Here is a 17,148-nt window from a genome sequence, read left to right on the forward strand (position 1 = left end):
CGATTTTTAAGGAAATTAGTGACTCTAAGAAGAATTTTTAACTTAAAACATTGCAGTTCAATGAAAAATACTTTAAGTAATAAACCTCAATTTTAAATGTTGTGTTTAAAAAACTCAAAGCATACTTCAGTCAAACAGTATTATGGAAGGATCAACTAATTACTGCTATGTTCTCAGCCTCTTTAAACGTACTACAGGACCTAATCTCTACACAGCCTGCAGGTAGCCTTAACAATTCAGTGAAAAAGTTTCTAAAGCCCTTCTTTAGTCACTAATCCATCCCTTTTTAGAGTTACAGAAACTCTGCTGGGGTCACAATAAACAGTGCAGATGTATCAATATGCAAGAAACAAGGCAACTTGACTAATATAATTAAGTATATTTACCTGTAATATGTTTCTTCTTAAAAACAAATGAACAAACAATAAACAAGAAAAACCACCAAAACTGGCTACTGTGACTAAACCACACACAGCTCCAGAGCTGGATCCATTTATTTAGTCATTCCTGCACAGGAATTTCCAAGTCAAAAACTCTTTAAAATGAGGTATATTTAGTAGCTTTCAAGTTCAAAAAGCAGCATATGAATCTGCTAACACATCTAGCTACTCAGCACTTCGACTGGTCCAATTTAATCAAAAGGTGGCATTTGGTTTGGTTGGGTTTTTTTAGCCCACCTCAACCTCATTTGCACAGCTGGCTGGAAGTCAACATGGGAAGGCTTCAAAAACCAAAATTAGTTTTTCTCCATGTCCTTCACCCTAACATGCTGCTCAACTACCCCACTCTCTCAGAACCACTCCCACACATTGAGAACAACACACAGATATTGCAATTTTGAAGGTCATAAAATTGCACAGGTAAGGAGTATTTCAGGAAGCTGGAAATAGATGAGAGGAAAGAAGGGAAAAGAGACAAGGTTTAATTCAAATTATGATTTACTCTAACTGCACCTCCAGGACCCAAGACCTGTAGGTTTACATGGTTTTTGTCAGTCCTCATGGGCAGCATATAAAGAAGCACTGATGAACAACTCCTGAACAGAGCGGTTTGCTGAATGTCAACTCCAGAGGGAAGCTTCATTTTATATACAAATTTTCATTGAAGTAACAAATAAAAATGTTATCAAATCGTTCAGAATTACAGTTTCTATAAAGCTTATCTATTTCTAAAGCATGAGATGTTTAAGTGAACATCACACATCAGACAGCTCCTACTGTTCCACTATGCAAGACACATATTTTGCTGAAAAAACCCCCCAAACACATTTCTTACCCATTTTTATTTGTTATCTACTGGAAGTCTGGAAATACACAGCAAGTGACTTTAATGCCTTCATTATATCTCCAGCAGCATTTTGCCAAATGTTTCACTGTTCTGCATAAAACAATAAGGAAGTACCTAAAATATGTTCTAATCATAAAGAGACACCATGGAATTTTTTCAAGTGTACTTGAAACACTGAACAGTTCAACTGTCTACTTCATACGTACTTATAGAACAGTACTAGATGCTTAATCAGTTTGATTTTACTCTCTAATTCAGGATAGAATAATTTACTTCATAGCTCCAGGCTAACACCACTGGATTACACAGACATAATAGCTGTCTGGTCCTGAAAGCATCCCTGCAATTTTAATCTGCCATCCAAATACACACACAACACAAACTACAAACAAGCAAGTAGAAAAATTTTGTCTGAAGTTTTCTATTGGCTAAATTGTGATAAGATGCAGACACAGGTGCCCAATTTCAGACTCCCTTACGGAAAGAAATGTTATAAGTTATTATATAATATAGATACTTATTATGTTAAACTGGCTTTAAAGATAAAATACAAACATGTTTGAAAAAATCTAAGAGAAGCTTGATTATATTAAATACCTGGAAATGCAAAAACCATCTTAAAATTATTCAACTGTAGCTCATTTATCTAATGTAACAACATCCTTTATATTTCCAAAAAAGCAAACCCATTGGGTTTTTTTCTGCACTTAAAGCAAATTAAAGCACATGTCAATAAACAAGTTTCTACTAGTCTCTAATTTCTTAAGCATCCAAAATAAAAGTTTAAATTCAAATTAAGAGCAGCAATTCCAGCACCGCAGAACAATTTCCAGCCTTCAGTTGTGACATCTTAAAAATCATCAGGGAATATTCCTCAGAAATTCCCTACATATGCCTATTGAGAAGTAAGATAAAGGGACTAAGACAAGTTATTGTACATGGTCTATGGACACTAAGTTGGAAGAAAAAATCTACCAGTCTAAAATTATCTGTAACTTTATGTATGTCATTTCATTTAAAAAAACAACAAAACCAAAAAACTTTAAATTGCTGCTTTAAACTTGCAGCAATTGCAAGACTGATTGTTATTCAGGATTAGCATTCACAACAGCCCCCAAAATCGCAATTCTTCAAAAATTCAATTCAGATTTTTCAAATAGGTAGATGCAAGTAATAAAAGCCATTTAACAGAAAGCTCCAGGAACTAAGAAGGACATGCTGCCTGTGGTGGCACAGCTACACAAGCCAGGAGTTACAGCTGCTTTCCTTTCTGAACTGACAGATCCAAATTAGTCAAAGATCTGCTTTTGTCAAATTATGCTGTTAAAAATAATATTATCGCTACTTGTTCTTCCACTCAGGGAACTCCTTTGAAAACTTCAGTATTAAAAATAGAACTTCTGCACCATGACAAACACTGCCAGTATATGCCTACTATTAAAGACATGCCAGCAACTCCTTCCATGTGAAAAATGAGATAAAATACTAGCTAGCTGCACGGTATTCATGTTGAGGTAATAGAAATGTAATGCTCTGTCTGGCCATCCCTCATGCTGGCATTTACACATCAAATGTTACACACTGGAATTACTGTAACACTAAGTATTGTGTGAAAAGTAAATGAGTTCATAAAACTCAAACTCTGCTTTTGGCAAGACTGGCATAATCTCTTTCCTTAGCTTGTTTAAAAAGAAGAAAACTACAATCCATAATGAAAAGGAAAACAACCCCATTTGAGGGGGGAAAATACAGGTAAATTGTTTTACATCTAATTTAAGACCACTATGAGAAGAAGAAGGATGAATAATAAATTAATATTATTTCCAAGTACAGTTGGGTTCAAGGCTACTTGTTATTACTCTTTAGACAAGTTCTGCATAGCCCTCTGCAACTGAAGGGGAGGTGATACTACTGCCACGTCCTGAAAAACCTCAGCATAAAACGGGAAGATAAACTTCCAAGAAAAATCTCTACCTATTCATGTAAGTTTGGAAACTACAAATGCTGAAGACAGGAATGGACAATCATTTGTGTTAGAATCAAGTAAATTGGGCAGGAAGGCTGACACAAATAGTATCTTGAGAGAAGGAAGAATCTCAAATCAGTAACACTTTGGAAATAGAAAAAATGTGCAACATAGCTGTGAGAATAGTACCTTACTCAAAATTATGAAGCAAAAACATCTGTAAAGACTTTGGCCTTTAAAGGCAAATCAATTAAAGCAATGTAGTTTTAGACCAAATGATGGGCAAAAAGGTACTTTGTTTATGTTAAAACTAAGAATGACCATGTATCATACTTCATAAAATCCTGAACTTTTAAAAAGCCCAACCTGATTAGGCAACGGGGCAGGTTAACACTTGCCACAGATAGAAAACTAAGCTTATGCCAGAGCCCTGTGGCTCAATACCTCAGAAGTACCTCTATCTTCTCAGATAGAGACAACAGCCCTCTTATCTGAAGTAGCCTGCAAACTGATTTTGTAGTTTTCTAAGAAACCCTGTCAACTACTTTGTGTTTTTAAATTATTAGAGCTGTCCATATGAAAATATTGTTTTACATGTATAAAGGAAAAACAACAGCAAGATGATTAGCAGATTAAAGCATAGCCACCTATTTACATTGCTTTTAAGAAAAAAAGTGTATTACTTATAGAAATCACTCCCTCACCCCACACCCCAAAAAGACAGAAAAAGCAAACACAAGAGCATAGGCACCAACCATTTAAGAAATCCAGATGCCTGCTAATAACCAGACTTTCATGGTACTATATCAGGGATCCCACAGCTGCAAACATTCCATACTTTGGGTAACCCCTGGACTTGCACAACTTTACACCTTGTTTATGGACACAAAAAGTTCATTTCTGCCATATTAGTAAGTTTGGTTCAGTCTTCTGGGAAAGGATTAAAACAATGTTCTTTGACAAAATGCAAGAGCTGCTGTCATTCTCCCCTCATTTCAATTGCATCTCACTTTCTTGATGTAAAAACCCCAAAATTTTTAAGTTGCTCAATGCATATTCACAATATCTTAAAGGAAGAGCTAATTAATGTAGACACAACATATAACCTATATATCTAACACTGACACTTTCTAAAACAGGTTTAATGTAATTCCTTGAACAATATTACATGAGAATTATTTTCTAGAATCTTGCCTTAGTAAATAGATTTGAATTCTAGGACAGTCATTTAAGAGAAAACGGAATACTACAAAATAAAACAGTGTTGTCAAAGCTATGGAAAGGATGGAATGTATTTTACACAAAGCCTTTAAAAACAGAAATATAAATAATTTTATTTTAAAGCTGGTGGGGCCAGAATACAGCATTGCATTATTTTGCCTTGTAACACACCAGGAACTGAGAGACATCCCCTCAAGAGGTGCTGGTAAAACCAAACCCACCTGACTGGAGATGTCCATTGCGGCATGCCAGGTTAGTACTGTCATTATAGACCTCCATTTGCGGCTTGGAAATTTGCAAAACTGCCTGCAGCTTCTCTACATAGTAGAACAGAGGGGGAGGGAGGAAAAAGGACAAAATAAACAAACAAAAACCAAAAATGAACCAAGAAAATTTATGTATGTTGAACACAGAAATGTCAAGTTTGGATTTGTTATAGTTAAAGATAAAAGGAATATTTCTATCTATTCTACACATTCAGCAAATGTGTAAGAAAACTCTGTTAGTATGAGCATGACTGAAAACAGCTTTAAAACTCACTCTCTCTGGCAGAGTTAATTACAATCTTTCCAGTCTAGTGATTGCAGTTACTGTTAAACACAATGTTCAGGATTAACTCAATTTAATTTAATAAATATTCATGTTGATAACACATTTCTGAATGTCCCTCTCAAGGTGTTACTTTTGACCAGGTGCAAGGAGTCCTCACTTCTCTGCATAATAAATGTTCCAATTAAGTAGTAACAGCTAGTCAACATTTTACAGAAACCTTCAAACTTCAAGCAGGACACCATTTACACATTACAACGATGCCATACCTCTATTTAGATATTTAATTGCCTTGAAATTAAGTCAATAAAATTGTCATGCAAATAGTGTTCTTTAGGAAGATTAACAGAAACATCTGAATACAGTATTTATAAAGCCAAAGATTAAGGAGAAAGTAATGAGAGAAGTAATGAGAAACAGCCAAACCACAAGTCAAAGAGGTGTAAGGCAGCAAACACCAAGGAAAAGTTAAGGACACTCGTTCTCTGCAGTCCAGCTCCACTCCTGCTTTTCCCACTAGTTAAAAACCTCTAGGCCATACCTTTGGGTACCTCTCCCATCTTTATTCCACACACACCTCTCTTGTTTTGAAAACCAACCATGGTCTGCAAGGATGCAATGCATACACTGTCAAGCTCTCTCGTTCCCTCCTGCTTTTTTTCCCTTCTGCTCCCCCCACAAGACATAACACTACAAAGAAACGGCAAGAAAAGAGATGTCAAGTAGAAAAGCAAAAGCAATGTTCTCTGGTACTATGAAAGCATATACTGCAAAAGCAGACAAATTCTGCTGAAAATGTACACAATTAAGGTCATAAATAACCTGGCTGGAGGAAGAAGTGCCATTCAGAGTCTGCAGATGGTACAACCAACAAGCATGAACATCTCCTTCCTTAGGCTTCTTTACCTCTTACAGATCTCTCCCTCATCTTTCTGTTTTGTTCCTTTCTTCTTCCTGCTCTTCATCACTCACTGCTTAGCTTTCCTGAACAGTATCCTTACACTTCATAGTTAAAGTGATGGCTTAATAACATTTAGGTTCAACAAGATGTAGTTTGGAATGAAAACTTTTTAGTTACAGGCATTTATGAAAAGCTAAACTCAAGATTAGTATGTGTACACAAAGTTTACTTCATTTTAAATTGAAGGCTTTGAAGAGACAGAGTAAAACAAAAAAATGTCAGTCACACAAGAACAGCCTACAAACAACCACAAGTCCTGCAACTTCCAAGAAGTTACCCTCACAAGCCTTCCTCTCCAGACAGGTAAGGAAAATCCTTTTGGCAGGGCAGTGCACTACTTTAGTGGACACAGCAGTACCAAAGGAGGAGCAGAATGGTCTACTGCCTGCCCAGTGCATGCAAAGAACATACAGGAAGCTTAGGACACAAAATTAGTATTCATAGACTTTGAAGATATTAGATAACCAGCTGAGCTTTGGAAAATATTTCTGAGATTAACAAAAAAAAAAAAAACTTTCTAGTGAGCAACCATAATAACATCAATTGGCTGGTGCAGGAGTTCTTGCTTTAATGCTACAATCTGACACCAGGGTTCTATTACAATTACCAATGCTTAGCTAGTTCCATATATTCAGGAACTCCAGCCAAAGAAAAAATGTAATCCAGCTGTTGTCCAGCTTCAATTCAAGAGTTCTCCCATCACATTACCTATCAACGTGTCATTTTAGTATTGCACATAAAATTTCAAAAGGAAAATATATATCACCTTTCTTTAGAAACAGTATAGCTGTAGGCTCCTCTGGGATATCAAAAATAAATTGAGCTTTTAAATATTATTCCAGGGAATTACAGGATACCATCATCTTCCATTTAAATATTTTCTCCCTATTTTTCCAGACACTGACAGAAAGTTCAGATTCTCATTCATGACACAACACTGACATAAACCTACCAAACAAACAGCACTGCAGCCACTGCCTTATTTAGGCAACACTGGAGCTTGAGTTCAGGGAAACTAATTTCTACTAAAAAAATGCTACCCTGTAACATAAGCCTGAAGCAAAAAGCACCATCTCCTCCAAGAAGTTAAATATTCCAAAAGGTGTCCATTGAAGACTGTACCTACACAGGCAGAACAGAGGAATATCAATACCTTCCAAAGAGGATAATGATGACAGATATTTGACTTATGTATCACATAACACTCTACAACCAAAATACTGAAGCTACACTAAACACACAGGAAGGCACTTGTGACAGAAATCTGTGCCCCTACAGAAAGTCTCTCTGAAATGGGAGAACACAGATTGATAAAAAACATAAATAGCATTAGAATTGAATAGTGCTGCACTGGCTATTACAGCCATCTATCTTTAGGAACAACAAGCTGCCAAGTTCTGTGTATCAACTGTAGAAAACAAATACCCTCCTGTCATTCCAGATACATCAAATTTAATGACTCTAACATGGGTGATCAGTCATCCAGTAGAGACCAGGTGTGTGAAGACCATCAAAGCAAGATTTAGCCACACAACTAACACACCCTAAACCATGTCAAAAACGGGGAGCCACCACCAAATCAAATGGAAGAAACTACAAGTCCCCTGACAGTCAGCACAACCTAATATTGTCAATGGACTGCCAAAGCCATCAAGTCCCCTTGGGTTGACCTGAAACACACCAGCAGTCACTTTGGCTTTCAGACTGTGTTACAGGACAGCTTCCAACAGAGTAAGAGACATAATTTAGACCCAGGATGAAAACAAGGCTCAAGGTAGAATACCCATCATCCACAGTGGGTAGCCCCATCCTCTTCCAACATTGGAAGGCATCAGGGGTGTGATGACAGAGTGGTAACACATGGGTGTGATCAGACATCACACTCTCACCAGCAGTGTCCAACACCCCCATCAGTGGGGTCATGCAAATTAAAGGTATGTGTGATGCAACACAGGTGATGCACCAACACCTCAAAAAAACAAAAAACAAACCCTAAAAAACCAACAACTCTGAGCACTTTCAAGGGACAGCTGTAATCAGCATGATTTAATTTTCGCTTTCTATGTACTATCAATGTAACCTGCTTGACTGGATGGCATTTGAGTTAGATAGTCTGCAATCTCACCTCCCTCTAGCAAGCAGGATGAAATATTTGGCATTATTGTCTGGTTTGCTTTATCCTTTCAGCTAATGTAATAAAGGACTTGCCTATTCTGACTTAAGGAAGGGAGAAATTCCACAAAGCAGACAACACTTATGAGTTCAATTCATAGAAAAAAATTACTTCATTAAACTATAACAGCTTCAAGAGCCTCACGCTTAATTCAACTACAGAAGGACCTTTACATCACTCAAAAACTTCCAAATATCTGTTACTATAAGCAACAGGCAAAAAGTGTGTTTAGAATGGCACATGGAATTCAACTCTATATTACCTTAAATTTCTACAAAATCCATGAAAAATGACAGACAAAAATAATAAAAAATATGCTGTCAATACTTCAAAGTTGGTTAGATGGCATAGAATATTACTCAAATAGAACCCTAATGATCAAACTTGTAGGGATTTAAAACCATTGAAATATCCCTCCAAACCACATCTTTTGTCTTCTTAAAGGGCACAAGACTTCACTTGCTCCTTTTTATCCAAATTTCACTTTTAGGTACATTGTATGAAGCACACCCTCAGTAAAAATTAACTAGAACCTAGGCAAACCAAATTGTTAAATTGATAATTTAAAAATAAAAATAAAACACGATTTTACATAAACTAACATAATAAACACTATTCTATCTGTTTACCTTACCATCTGCACTCTGAATTAAGCAAATAGCATGTGATCACACATTGTGGTAGTGAAGATAAATATACTTCAGGGTTTTTTTGTGAGTTTTACCCTTTGTTTCTGTCCAATCAGATCACAGCAAACAAGCAACTTATCAACACTGCAAGCACTACTAAAGTAATACAAGCAAGGATGAAGCACCACCCACAAAACACAAACACAGTTGCTTCAAGCCATACCCTACCAAAGATTGTTACATGTAATCCCTTTCACTCCATTGCTCCCTAGTTCATATTACCTCTAGAAATCAGCCTTTAACCCTAGTAAGTGGAAAATATCTTTTCTCCATATACTAAAACTGCATGAAGATACTAAAGCATAGAAGATAGAGGTCTCTTTCACCTCCTGTCCCCTTAATTTTTTTTCAAAAAATATTAAAGACACTAGGAACTCAAGGGGAACAAAAGGGGCTCACTTCCTTGGGGTTGTCACAACTTCCCTGTCAATCACCAGCTAGGACCACAGAACGATGAAGTGTAAGAGGAGAAAAAAGCCCAAGTTTTCCCATCTGTGCTATATGCTCCTAGAAGAATGAGTTAATAGGACTGAACACAGGAGAGTATAAGATTAAAGCTGAGATATGCAAGTTAAAATCAAGTACATTTGTTAGTGTACCCTTCAAGAACAATTTAAAAAATATCCCTTATTTTACTTTTACTGACTGAACTGAAAGCATTTTCAAAGTTTTAAATTTAGAAGATGCACTACACAGAGCAATGGGTCTGTTGTTTGATGGGAGCATTCTCACTCTGTTAAGAACTTATATACAACATTTAATAAAGCTAAAGCTATACAACAGTATGTTTCTGAAAAATATGACTGTACCTTCTAATTTTAAAATAGAACGCTAGAAAATAATAAAGAAAATTAGAATTTCACAACCTTATGGTCTACATGATATTAAAGAATTATTATTATCATAATTATTATTATTATTTACCAAAAATAAGGAAAATTTTTAATATAGGTGACAGCAAAATCAACAGAATATGAAGTAGTTACACTTACAAGAAGCACACTTGGCACTCACGATCAGCAATGTATCATAAATTTCACTACAGTACTAACAGAAAAATCCTGAACAAGGAGTTAATCAAGACTTCCTCATTTTATGAGTCAAGTGTGCTATGATATAAAGACTTCTCAGTTACTTTTATACCTGAAAGTGGGTCATGAAATTCCATTTTCAAAATCCATCAACAGCACTTACTCCCAACTGAAAATTAAACTAAAGAGACCCTACAAACATAATGACTCCTTCACTTTAAAAATCAAAGTAATATTTTAGAAGAACATATTAAATGAAGTTGTGCAAATAATTACAAACTTTCCAAAGTCATGAATTGTAACTGGTACCTAAAAGCTGCAACCGATCCTTGGCCATTGCCAAATTTGTCATCATTTTAGATTGGAGACGTCGTGCCCGTTCACACTGATCACCTTACAAAGAAAAATCCATGTTAAAACACAATCTGGTAAATTAAGTGCTAAAATACTGATATCCAGCCTTCCCTCCTCCTCCTTTTCCCACCCCTTATCTATTCCCTCCACTATGGAACTTCATTACAAAACTAATGAAGAAAACTCTAAAGCTTCCATTTACTCAAGAATTTAAAGTTAGTTGACACTCTGTGCTTTACAACAGTGCTTACAGAGTGACAGGAACCCAAACACTGCTTTGCATATTGTCTAACATTTCATGCTGACCTAAAAAGTCCCTTGTCTCTGCACGTCTCTGAACAGAAATCAAATAAAAGATTTTTGAAAAGCTTGAAAAGTGACTGAGAGGCAAGTACAATTTGAAAGAATTCATTTTGGCAAAATTAACAGATTTAAATTCAGTTGACTGTGTCCCTTTACATTTCAAAACACGTGGAATTAGACATTAACACCACTTTCTAAGAAATATTGTCTGTTCAAGTTAAGGGTTTTTTTTTTTTACACTGTGCAATTTATACAGGTTATACCAAAATGCCACTGGTATTGCCCCCTAAGTAAGATCACCACATAATTTTTAACACAGATGAAAGAATAAATAAAAGCCTGCAAAACCACTTAGAGGTTTAGGTTTGGGGCAGGTGATTTGGGTTGTTATTACAATATTATTTTGAGGACAGAAATTTTCAGCCAGTCCTTCACTGCACCTGTATTTCTATAGTACATACCTGCTTCTACACTAAAGGTTGAAATGTTTCCAAATAGAGAGATGGCTTTCTTCCTTTGTTGGAAATGTTCAGTTATTTTGGCCTAAATTATTTAGAAACACAATGTCAGGCCATTCCAAATTGGGGGTTTCTTTTTAGATTATACTGAAGGGAATAAAAAATTCTGCATAAGTGAGAACATGAACTGTCAACTTCAGCAAATCAAATCCAAACTCAGTATTTTGGCACTCCCATTATATAAGAAATCACATGTTTTACTTAACAGTGTTCATGAACTCCTTATGATTTTGCAGAGTCTGAAAATATTTGGAGCAAGATTTGCATGTGATATAGACCAGAATATTAAGGTGGAACAGAGAAAAGGACCAGTGTTCACCTACAGCTAAAACAGGAATAAGAAAGATCCTTATGAAATAATTCATACATCAGGCTGCTCCTAGACCCTACCATATTTAGTAATATTGATTTCTCACTTTAAAGAAGCCATAAACCAAAATCAGTTCCACAAAACTCAAAACTGGCTTACCTTGACCAATTACTAAGACAGCTATTCCTTTTTCCAGTTCTTCAATTCCTTTCTTATACCATTCAACAGCTTGTTCCTTTTGTCCTGCTTAAAAAGGAAGTGAGCCCATTATTTTCTTGAACGAATTAAAGCTTAAGAATGGTTCTAAATAATGCTGCATAAAACAAGTAAGAGAGAGGAAGAGATATTTGAACAAAATCCTGTGATTTAAAGGAAGTCTTAAAGGGACACTGTCAACTTTATATCTATTTAAATATCAAATAAGCTTTTCTATCAAAAAGAGGTACTACACCAGCCTCAAATCACTTTTGCCTGTTTCAAGAATAATTCTTCATCTGCCTGAAAGAAATAAATCCACCCTCCCCACCCGCCCCCCAAAAAAAAGACATGAAAGCTCACCTACACATATTCACTCCCAACAGAAATGGTGAAATTAACAGTTTTTACTTCTGGAACATCAACTAGAGATGTGCCTCTAAACCTTCCAGTGACAGCCTAATAATAACACTAATAATACCCAAAATAACACTAGAAGCACAGAAACTCAAGAAGAAAAGCAACAAGTCTAAGACACTACATGAGAGAGATGGGAGACACTTCTCCTCTGGTTACCCTTTGTGCAGTGCAGCCCATTTGTCATGAGGGCATTTCTTTGTTTAGGCTATTATGAAACTGCTGTATTACAGCTGTTGCCAGCTTTCACATGAAGCAGACCTCAAGCAGAGTGAGAGCTCACCTCTATACCAACCATGTCCTGAGTGGGTATTACAGCAAACACAGCCCTGACCATGCTGTGCCTGCCCTAGGCCATGTGACACCATCACTGCAAGTCAAGCACTGAACACCCATTAATATCTACTTCATAGTGCTCTCTTTCCATAAATATTCTGCATTAAAAATTAATATGCCTGCATACTGAAAAATAATTTTGCAACATAATTATATCACACTAAGCATGCATTTCCACTGAGGAATATAACAAATTAGGTATTAGGACATAAAACCTGATCAGCATTAACAAGCTACTAGTGGTAGGAAAAACTAAAAATGCCTACAATGAAACTTCAGATATGATTACCCTATTTTCAGATGACAATGTTTCACAAAACTATTCCTAAGTGCCACTTACCAGTGGTTGTGTGCTTCCACACTCAAATCTTTTGAATCTTTTGAAAACTTCAGTACCAAACCTATTTTCTAGCAAATTTTAGTGTTACTAAAAATATTTCAATGCATTTTTAGAATACTCTTCAGGGTTTTCTCTTGCTCCTCTTCAGATTAAAAAAAAAATCCCTTAATAATAACGTTTGGCAAGTTCCCCTGTGCAGGTAATTTCATGCTTTGTTCCTCTTACCACCACAAACCACAGATCACCTGCCTATAGTCATGAACACCACACACTTTGGGAGTTAAATTATTACTGCCTTTTCTTCACCAGCCTCATATATCCTGACTGTTGAGGACAAAGCTAGATAAATTACCCAAGGTGAGTGACTTCAATCCTCTCTTTAGACTTTTTCTTTAAGCTTCTTCTCTCTACCACCCACAGAAACAGTTTCAGCTGCAGTGTAAATCATAAATCTAATACTGATTATAGCTAAATAAAAATCTGATTTGAGATGATTCCAGCCCCCTGTGCTAACAAAGCCTGAACAGCTTTGTTATTCTTACAGGCAGCTGCAAACATGCCAAGTTCATCATTAAGATTTCACTTCCAGCTTTTAACTGGAGAAAGTTTCCAAAGCACAATACCACACCAAACTGTTTGCAAAGGTTGTGCTCCAACTCCACACAGAATGGTTGACTAGTTCTCAGTGATTATGACATTAAAAACAAAATAAATGTCATGGTCCTTGGAAGTTGCTGACTTGCTCTATTGGCTCTGGCAGAATGGAGCTCATTTTCCTCAAACAGCCCCCATGGCACTGTGTTTTGGATTTGTGACTAAAACAGTTGATAACACAGAAATGTTTTGGGTACTGCTGAACAGCAAAACCTCAAGGTTTTCTTTTTCCCATCCAGATCCCCAGTGAGTAAGCTGAGGGAGCACAGGAAGTTGGCAGAGGACACTGGCAGGATGACTGACCCAAAATGGCCAACGGAATATTCTGCATCATACAATATAATGCTCATCAATAAAAACCTGGCTGGATGAATAACTGAATGGGGGCAGTCTTCCAAGACAATCACTGCTTGGAAAGATTTCTCACCTTTTTTTTCCCCCCTCACTTTCGCTCCTCCTATGCTCTCCCCTGTCCCACTGAGAAGAGTAAACAAGCGGCTGTGTGGATGCTGAACTGCTTGCAGAGGTCAACACGCCACATGTGCCTTCTCAGGAAGAGATATGAAGCTTAATTGTGAAAATACCAAAACAAGAATAACTGCCCCACTAATTCAGAAACATAAAAAAATACCAGAAATGCTATCAAAATTACTGAAGCATGCAGAGCTCCCACAACAGCAAAAAAATGCCACACAACTAACAGGCTATTAGACAATTCAGAAATTCCAACCATTTCACATACTATGTCTAACATACAGTTTTCTCTTTGAAGATATAAAAAGCTTGTTTACAGATAAAAGAAATTCAAAGTATTCTGGAAAAATCAGATAAGCAAATAACAAATCTGTGTATTAAAGGGAGTTCTTTCTTAGGGGAATGTATATTGCAGTTGCAGGCCTGTAACAGTTTTGCAACTGCTCACATTAGCAGCAAAGATCATCTTACTAAATGTATGGCCTGTGCAGCTAATTAATGTATCATCACCCTAAAGACACCTACAGAGAAGTCCATTATTAATATTTATATTTAAGGGCTTACCCTCCAAACCACCAACAGTTAGAGGTCACAGCAGTGGAAGAGTCCCTGATAAGGTTTTGCCGCTCACAGAGCAATCACCAACAACACCAAAGCTTTCAGCTACCTCACCTTCTTTCATGCTTTGTTCCTGCGACCCTCAGTGCTCCCTCGCTGTACATCTGTGCTGAACTAACCCTGCTGCACATGGTGCAGGTTTTTTTTCTCTCCCAGAGCACACCACTGCCACTCCCAAACTGTCAAGGCAAAGGAGGACACATCCCATGCTTTTATGGTGCTGTCAGCATGCAGCTTCTGTTGAAGGCCTGCTCCTGTATGCTTAATCTCCTCCTCTTGGATAGCAGTTTCATTAGAGCACAACTGAAAGTTTAGAATAAAGCATTCTGACTTTTCCAGAGAATTTTAAACACCAGCACAGCATGCCCCCAAAGCCTACCTTTTGCATGCTGACACAATCATGCTGCTGCATTTAGAATAAATGATTAAATTTAATTCAGTATCAAGTATTTTGTAAAAAATCCTCACTCCTCTGTTTTATTTCATCGAACCCTAAATGCTCCCCTTAAGGTCTTCTCATCACACAGTGGTAGGTTTTTAGGCTTTTAAGAGTATGCATGTCAAACAGCTTAAGAAAAACACGTTTTAAGAAACTGCCTAAATACTTAAAATAAGTATTTATTTCCTTAAAAGTCACACCACTCCAAATGGGCATTCTGAGGGCCAAGTAACCTGCAGCCTCGCTTGAGCACTCACATCATTTGCCAGGCAGTGCACTGTAGGACGCATCCTTATTATTGTCCTTGCTGCTTTTGTTGTCCAGCTGGCTTGGTGAAGGCTAGTTACAGTAACACACCGGCCCGCAATTTTTAACCACCTCACCCAGACCCCCGCGGCAAAAATTGAGCTTTTGGGGAGAAATACAAGCACTTGTCTTGCGAGGAGAAGGAGCCCGGGCCGCAGCTTTGCGGTCCGACCCGCACCTGCGGGCTGCGGCAGGGACGGACCGGGCCGGGGACCAAAGCACCGCCACCGCCTGCGGGCACAGCCCGGCTCACCCACGGGCGCAGCGTCCGCAGCCCCCCGCACACAGCCCGGCTCACCCCCGCATTTCTCCCACGAGCGGGTTTTGTTTGGTCTCAGCTACAAGCGGTTCCACGGCCCAGGGCCTTGCCGGCCTCCCCCCGCACCCCGGGCGCTCCCTCCCTACCTGTCTCGTCCTCGTCGATGCGCAGAGCCATGGAGATGCACTCGAAGGCCCGCTTGTGGCACGCCCGCACCGTCTCGGGCGCCCCGCCGGGCTCGGGCGCCTCGCCGGCCCCGGCCCTGCTGCCCTTGGCGGCCATGAGGGCGCCGCGGGAGAGGCGCTCGCAGAGCCAGGCGAAGAGCAGCCCGAGCTGGAAGGCGACGAAGCGGAGCAGGGCGAAGGCGGCGAAGAGCGGGTACGAGAAGTAGTACAGGTTCCGCTTGTGCGGGGACGCCGCCGCCGCCGCCCCCGCCGGCGGCACGGGGGGCGCCGGCCCGGGCGGTGAGGAGGGAGAGGTGCCGGCGGTCGGAGGCGCGGAACTGGAGCCGGCTGAGCCCTTCTTCTTCCCTCGGCCGCCCGGAGAATTCATTCACCGCCGTCGCCATAACCCGCTGCCAGGGACTGACAACAACCGGCCATGGCGATGGCGGCGGCGGCGACGCCCCTTTCGGCCGGCCCAGGGGGAGGGACGGGGGGCGGGATGCGGGCGGCCCCGGCCGGGGCGGGGGGAGGCGGTACCGCTCCTGCCACCGCGGGAGGCGATGGTACGGCAACTGCAGGGCCCGGCTTGCCCGCTCCCACGGCCCCAGGGGAGGGCTCTCGGGGGCGCTCAGCGCTGGGCCTGGAAAGCGCAGAATGACAGAATCAGTGTGGTCGGAAAAGGCCTGTGAGATCAGCGAGTCTAGCCTTTGACCGATGTGAAACTGGACCGTAGCACTAAATACCGCGTCCGGACCGGTCTTGAACATGATCAGGGACGGTGACTGTACCACCTCCTCGGGCAGTCCATTCCCTAGTTAAACCACCCTTTCTGTGAAGAAATTCCTCCCAGTTTCCACCCTGGACAGCCGCTGGCACAGCCTGGGGAAATGTCCCCTTGTCCTTGCCCTGGTCGCCGGCAGAAGAGGCCGCCCCCCAGCTGGCCCAGCCTCCTTTCGGGGATGTGCAGGAGCGCAGCCCGACAGCGGCAGCTCCAGCCCCGGCCGAGGCCGCCCAGTGCCGGCCCATGGCCTCACCGAGCGGACGGGCGATGAATAATTTACCAGGATTAGTTATTCTGGCCGGGATTGTGAGCCGCCCCGCAGGCACAATGCAGCGCGGGCTCCTGGCGCCGCTCCCGCCTGGAGCCACTGCTGGCAGAGCCCGGGGAATTCCCTCGCTCGGAGAGGCGTGGAGCAGCCAGTCCCCGACGGTGTCCCTGCCCCCGGGAGCGTGCTGCGCTGCTTTGTCTGCTCCGCAGCTCTGTAATGGCAATGACAGGCTGGCTCCTCACATGCAGGGAGCTAATGGAATTCACTATACATTATAGATACATCGCTCTGGAAGAAAAAAAAAAAAGAATCTTAACTCTACTCCGCTCTCCTTACCCAAAGTGAACATGGAGTTGTCGAAGCCCTTGACAATTATTTGCCCAGCCATAATATTTATTTGTGTTTCACCAAAGAGATAGATCCTCCAGCTACCTATTCCTTTGGTTATTGCAAACCTTAAAAATGCTTTGGTACCTTTGGTCTAGCAATCTAGGGGAGGGAGGCATCCATACACCAGCACTTCTGTGCCTGCCGC

General features: G+C 40.0%; 1 protein-coding gene across 4 annotated transcripts in view; it reads right to left on the reverse strand.

Annotated features, from left to right (window-relative positions):
* SPAST (spastin) overlaps positions 1–16,032 on the reverse strand; it is a 35,429-nt gene extending 19,397 nt beyond the window's left edge. Inside the window, exons 1-4 of one of the 4 annotated variants that reach the window (XM_064708788.1) lie at positions 15,547–16,032; positions 11,522–11,605; positions 10,187–10,270; positions 4,696–4,791 (exon numbers count right to left, since the gene is read on the reverse strand). In XM_064708788.1, coding sequence (XP_064564858.1) covers positions 4,696–4,791; positions 10,187–10,270; positions 11,522–11,605; positions 15,547–15,952 — 670 coding nt within the window. In that variant the 5' untranslated portion in view covers positions 15,953–16,032. Of the gene's footprint in view, positions 1–4,695; positions 4,792–10,186; positions 10,271–11,521; positions 11,609–15,546 lie in introns of all 4 variants that reach the window. The other 3 variants (XM_064708787.1, XM_064708790.1, XM_064708789.1) reach the window with 3 other exon arrangements.
* Positions 16,033–17,148: the final 1,116 nt, after the last annotated feature.

This window comes from Zonotrichia leucophrys, chromosome 3 (assembly GCF_028769735.1).
Source record: "Zonotrichia leucophrys gambelii isolate GWCS_2022_RI chromosome 3, RI_Zleu_2.0, whole genome shotgun sequence".
NCBI lineage: Eukaryota > Metazoa > Chordata > Aves > Passeriformes > Passerellidae > Zonotrichia > Zonotrichia leucophrys.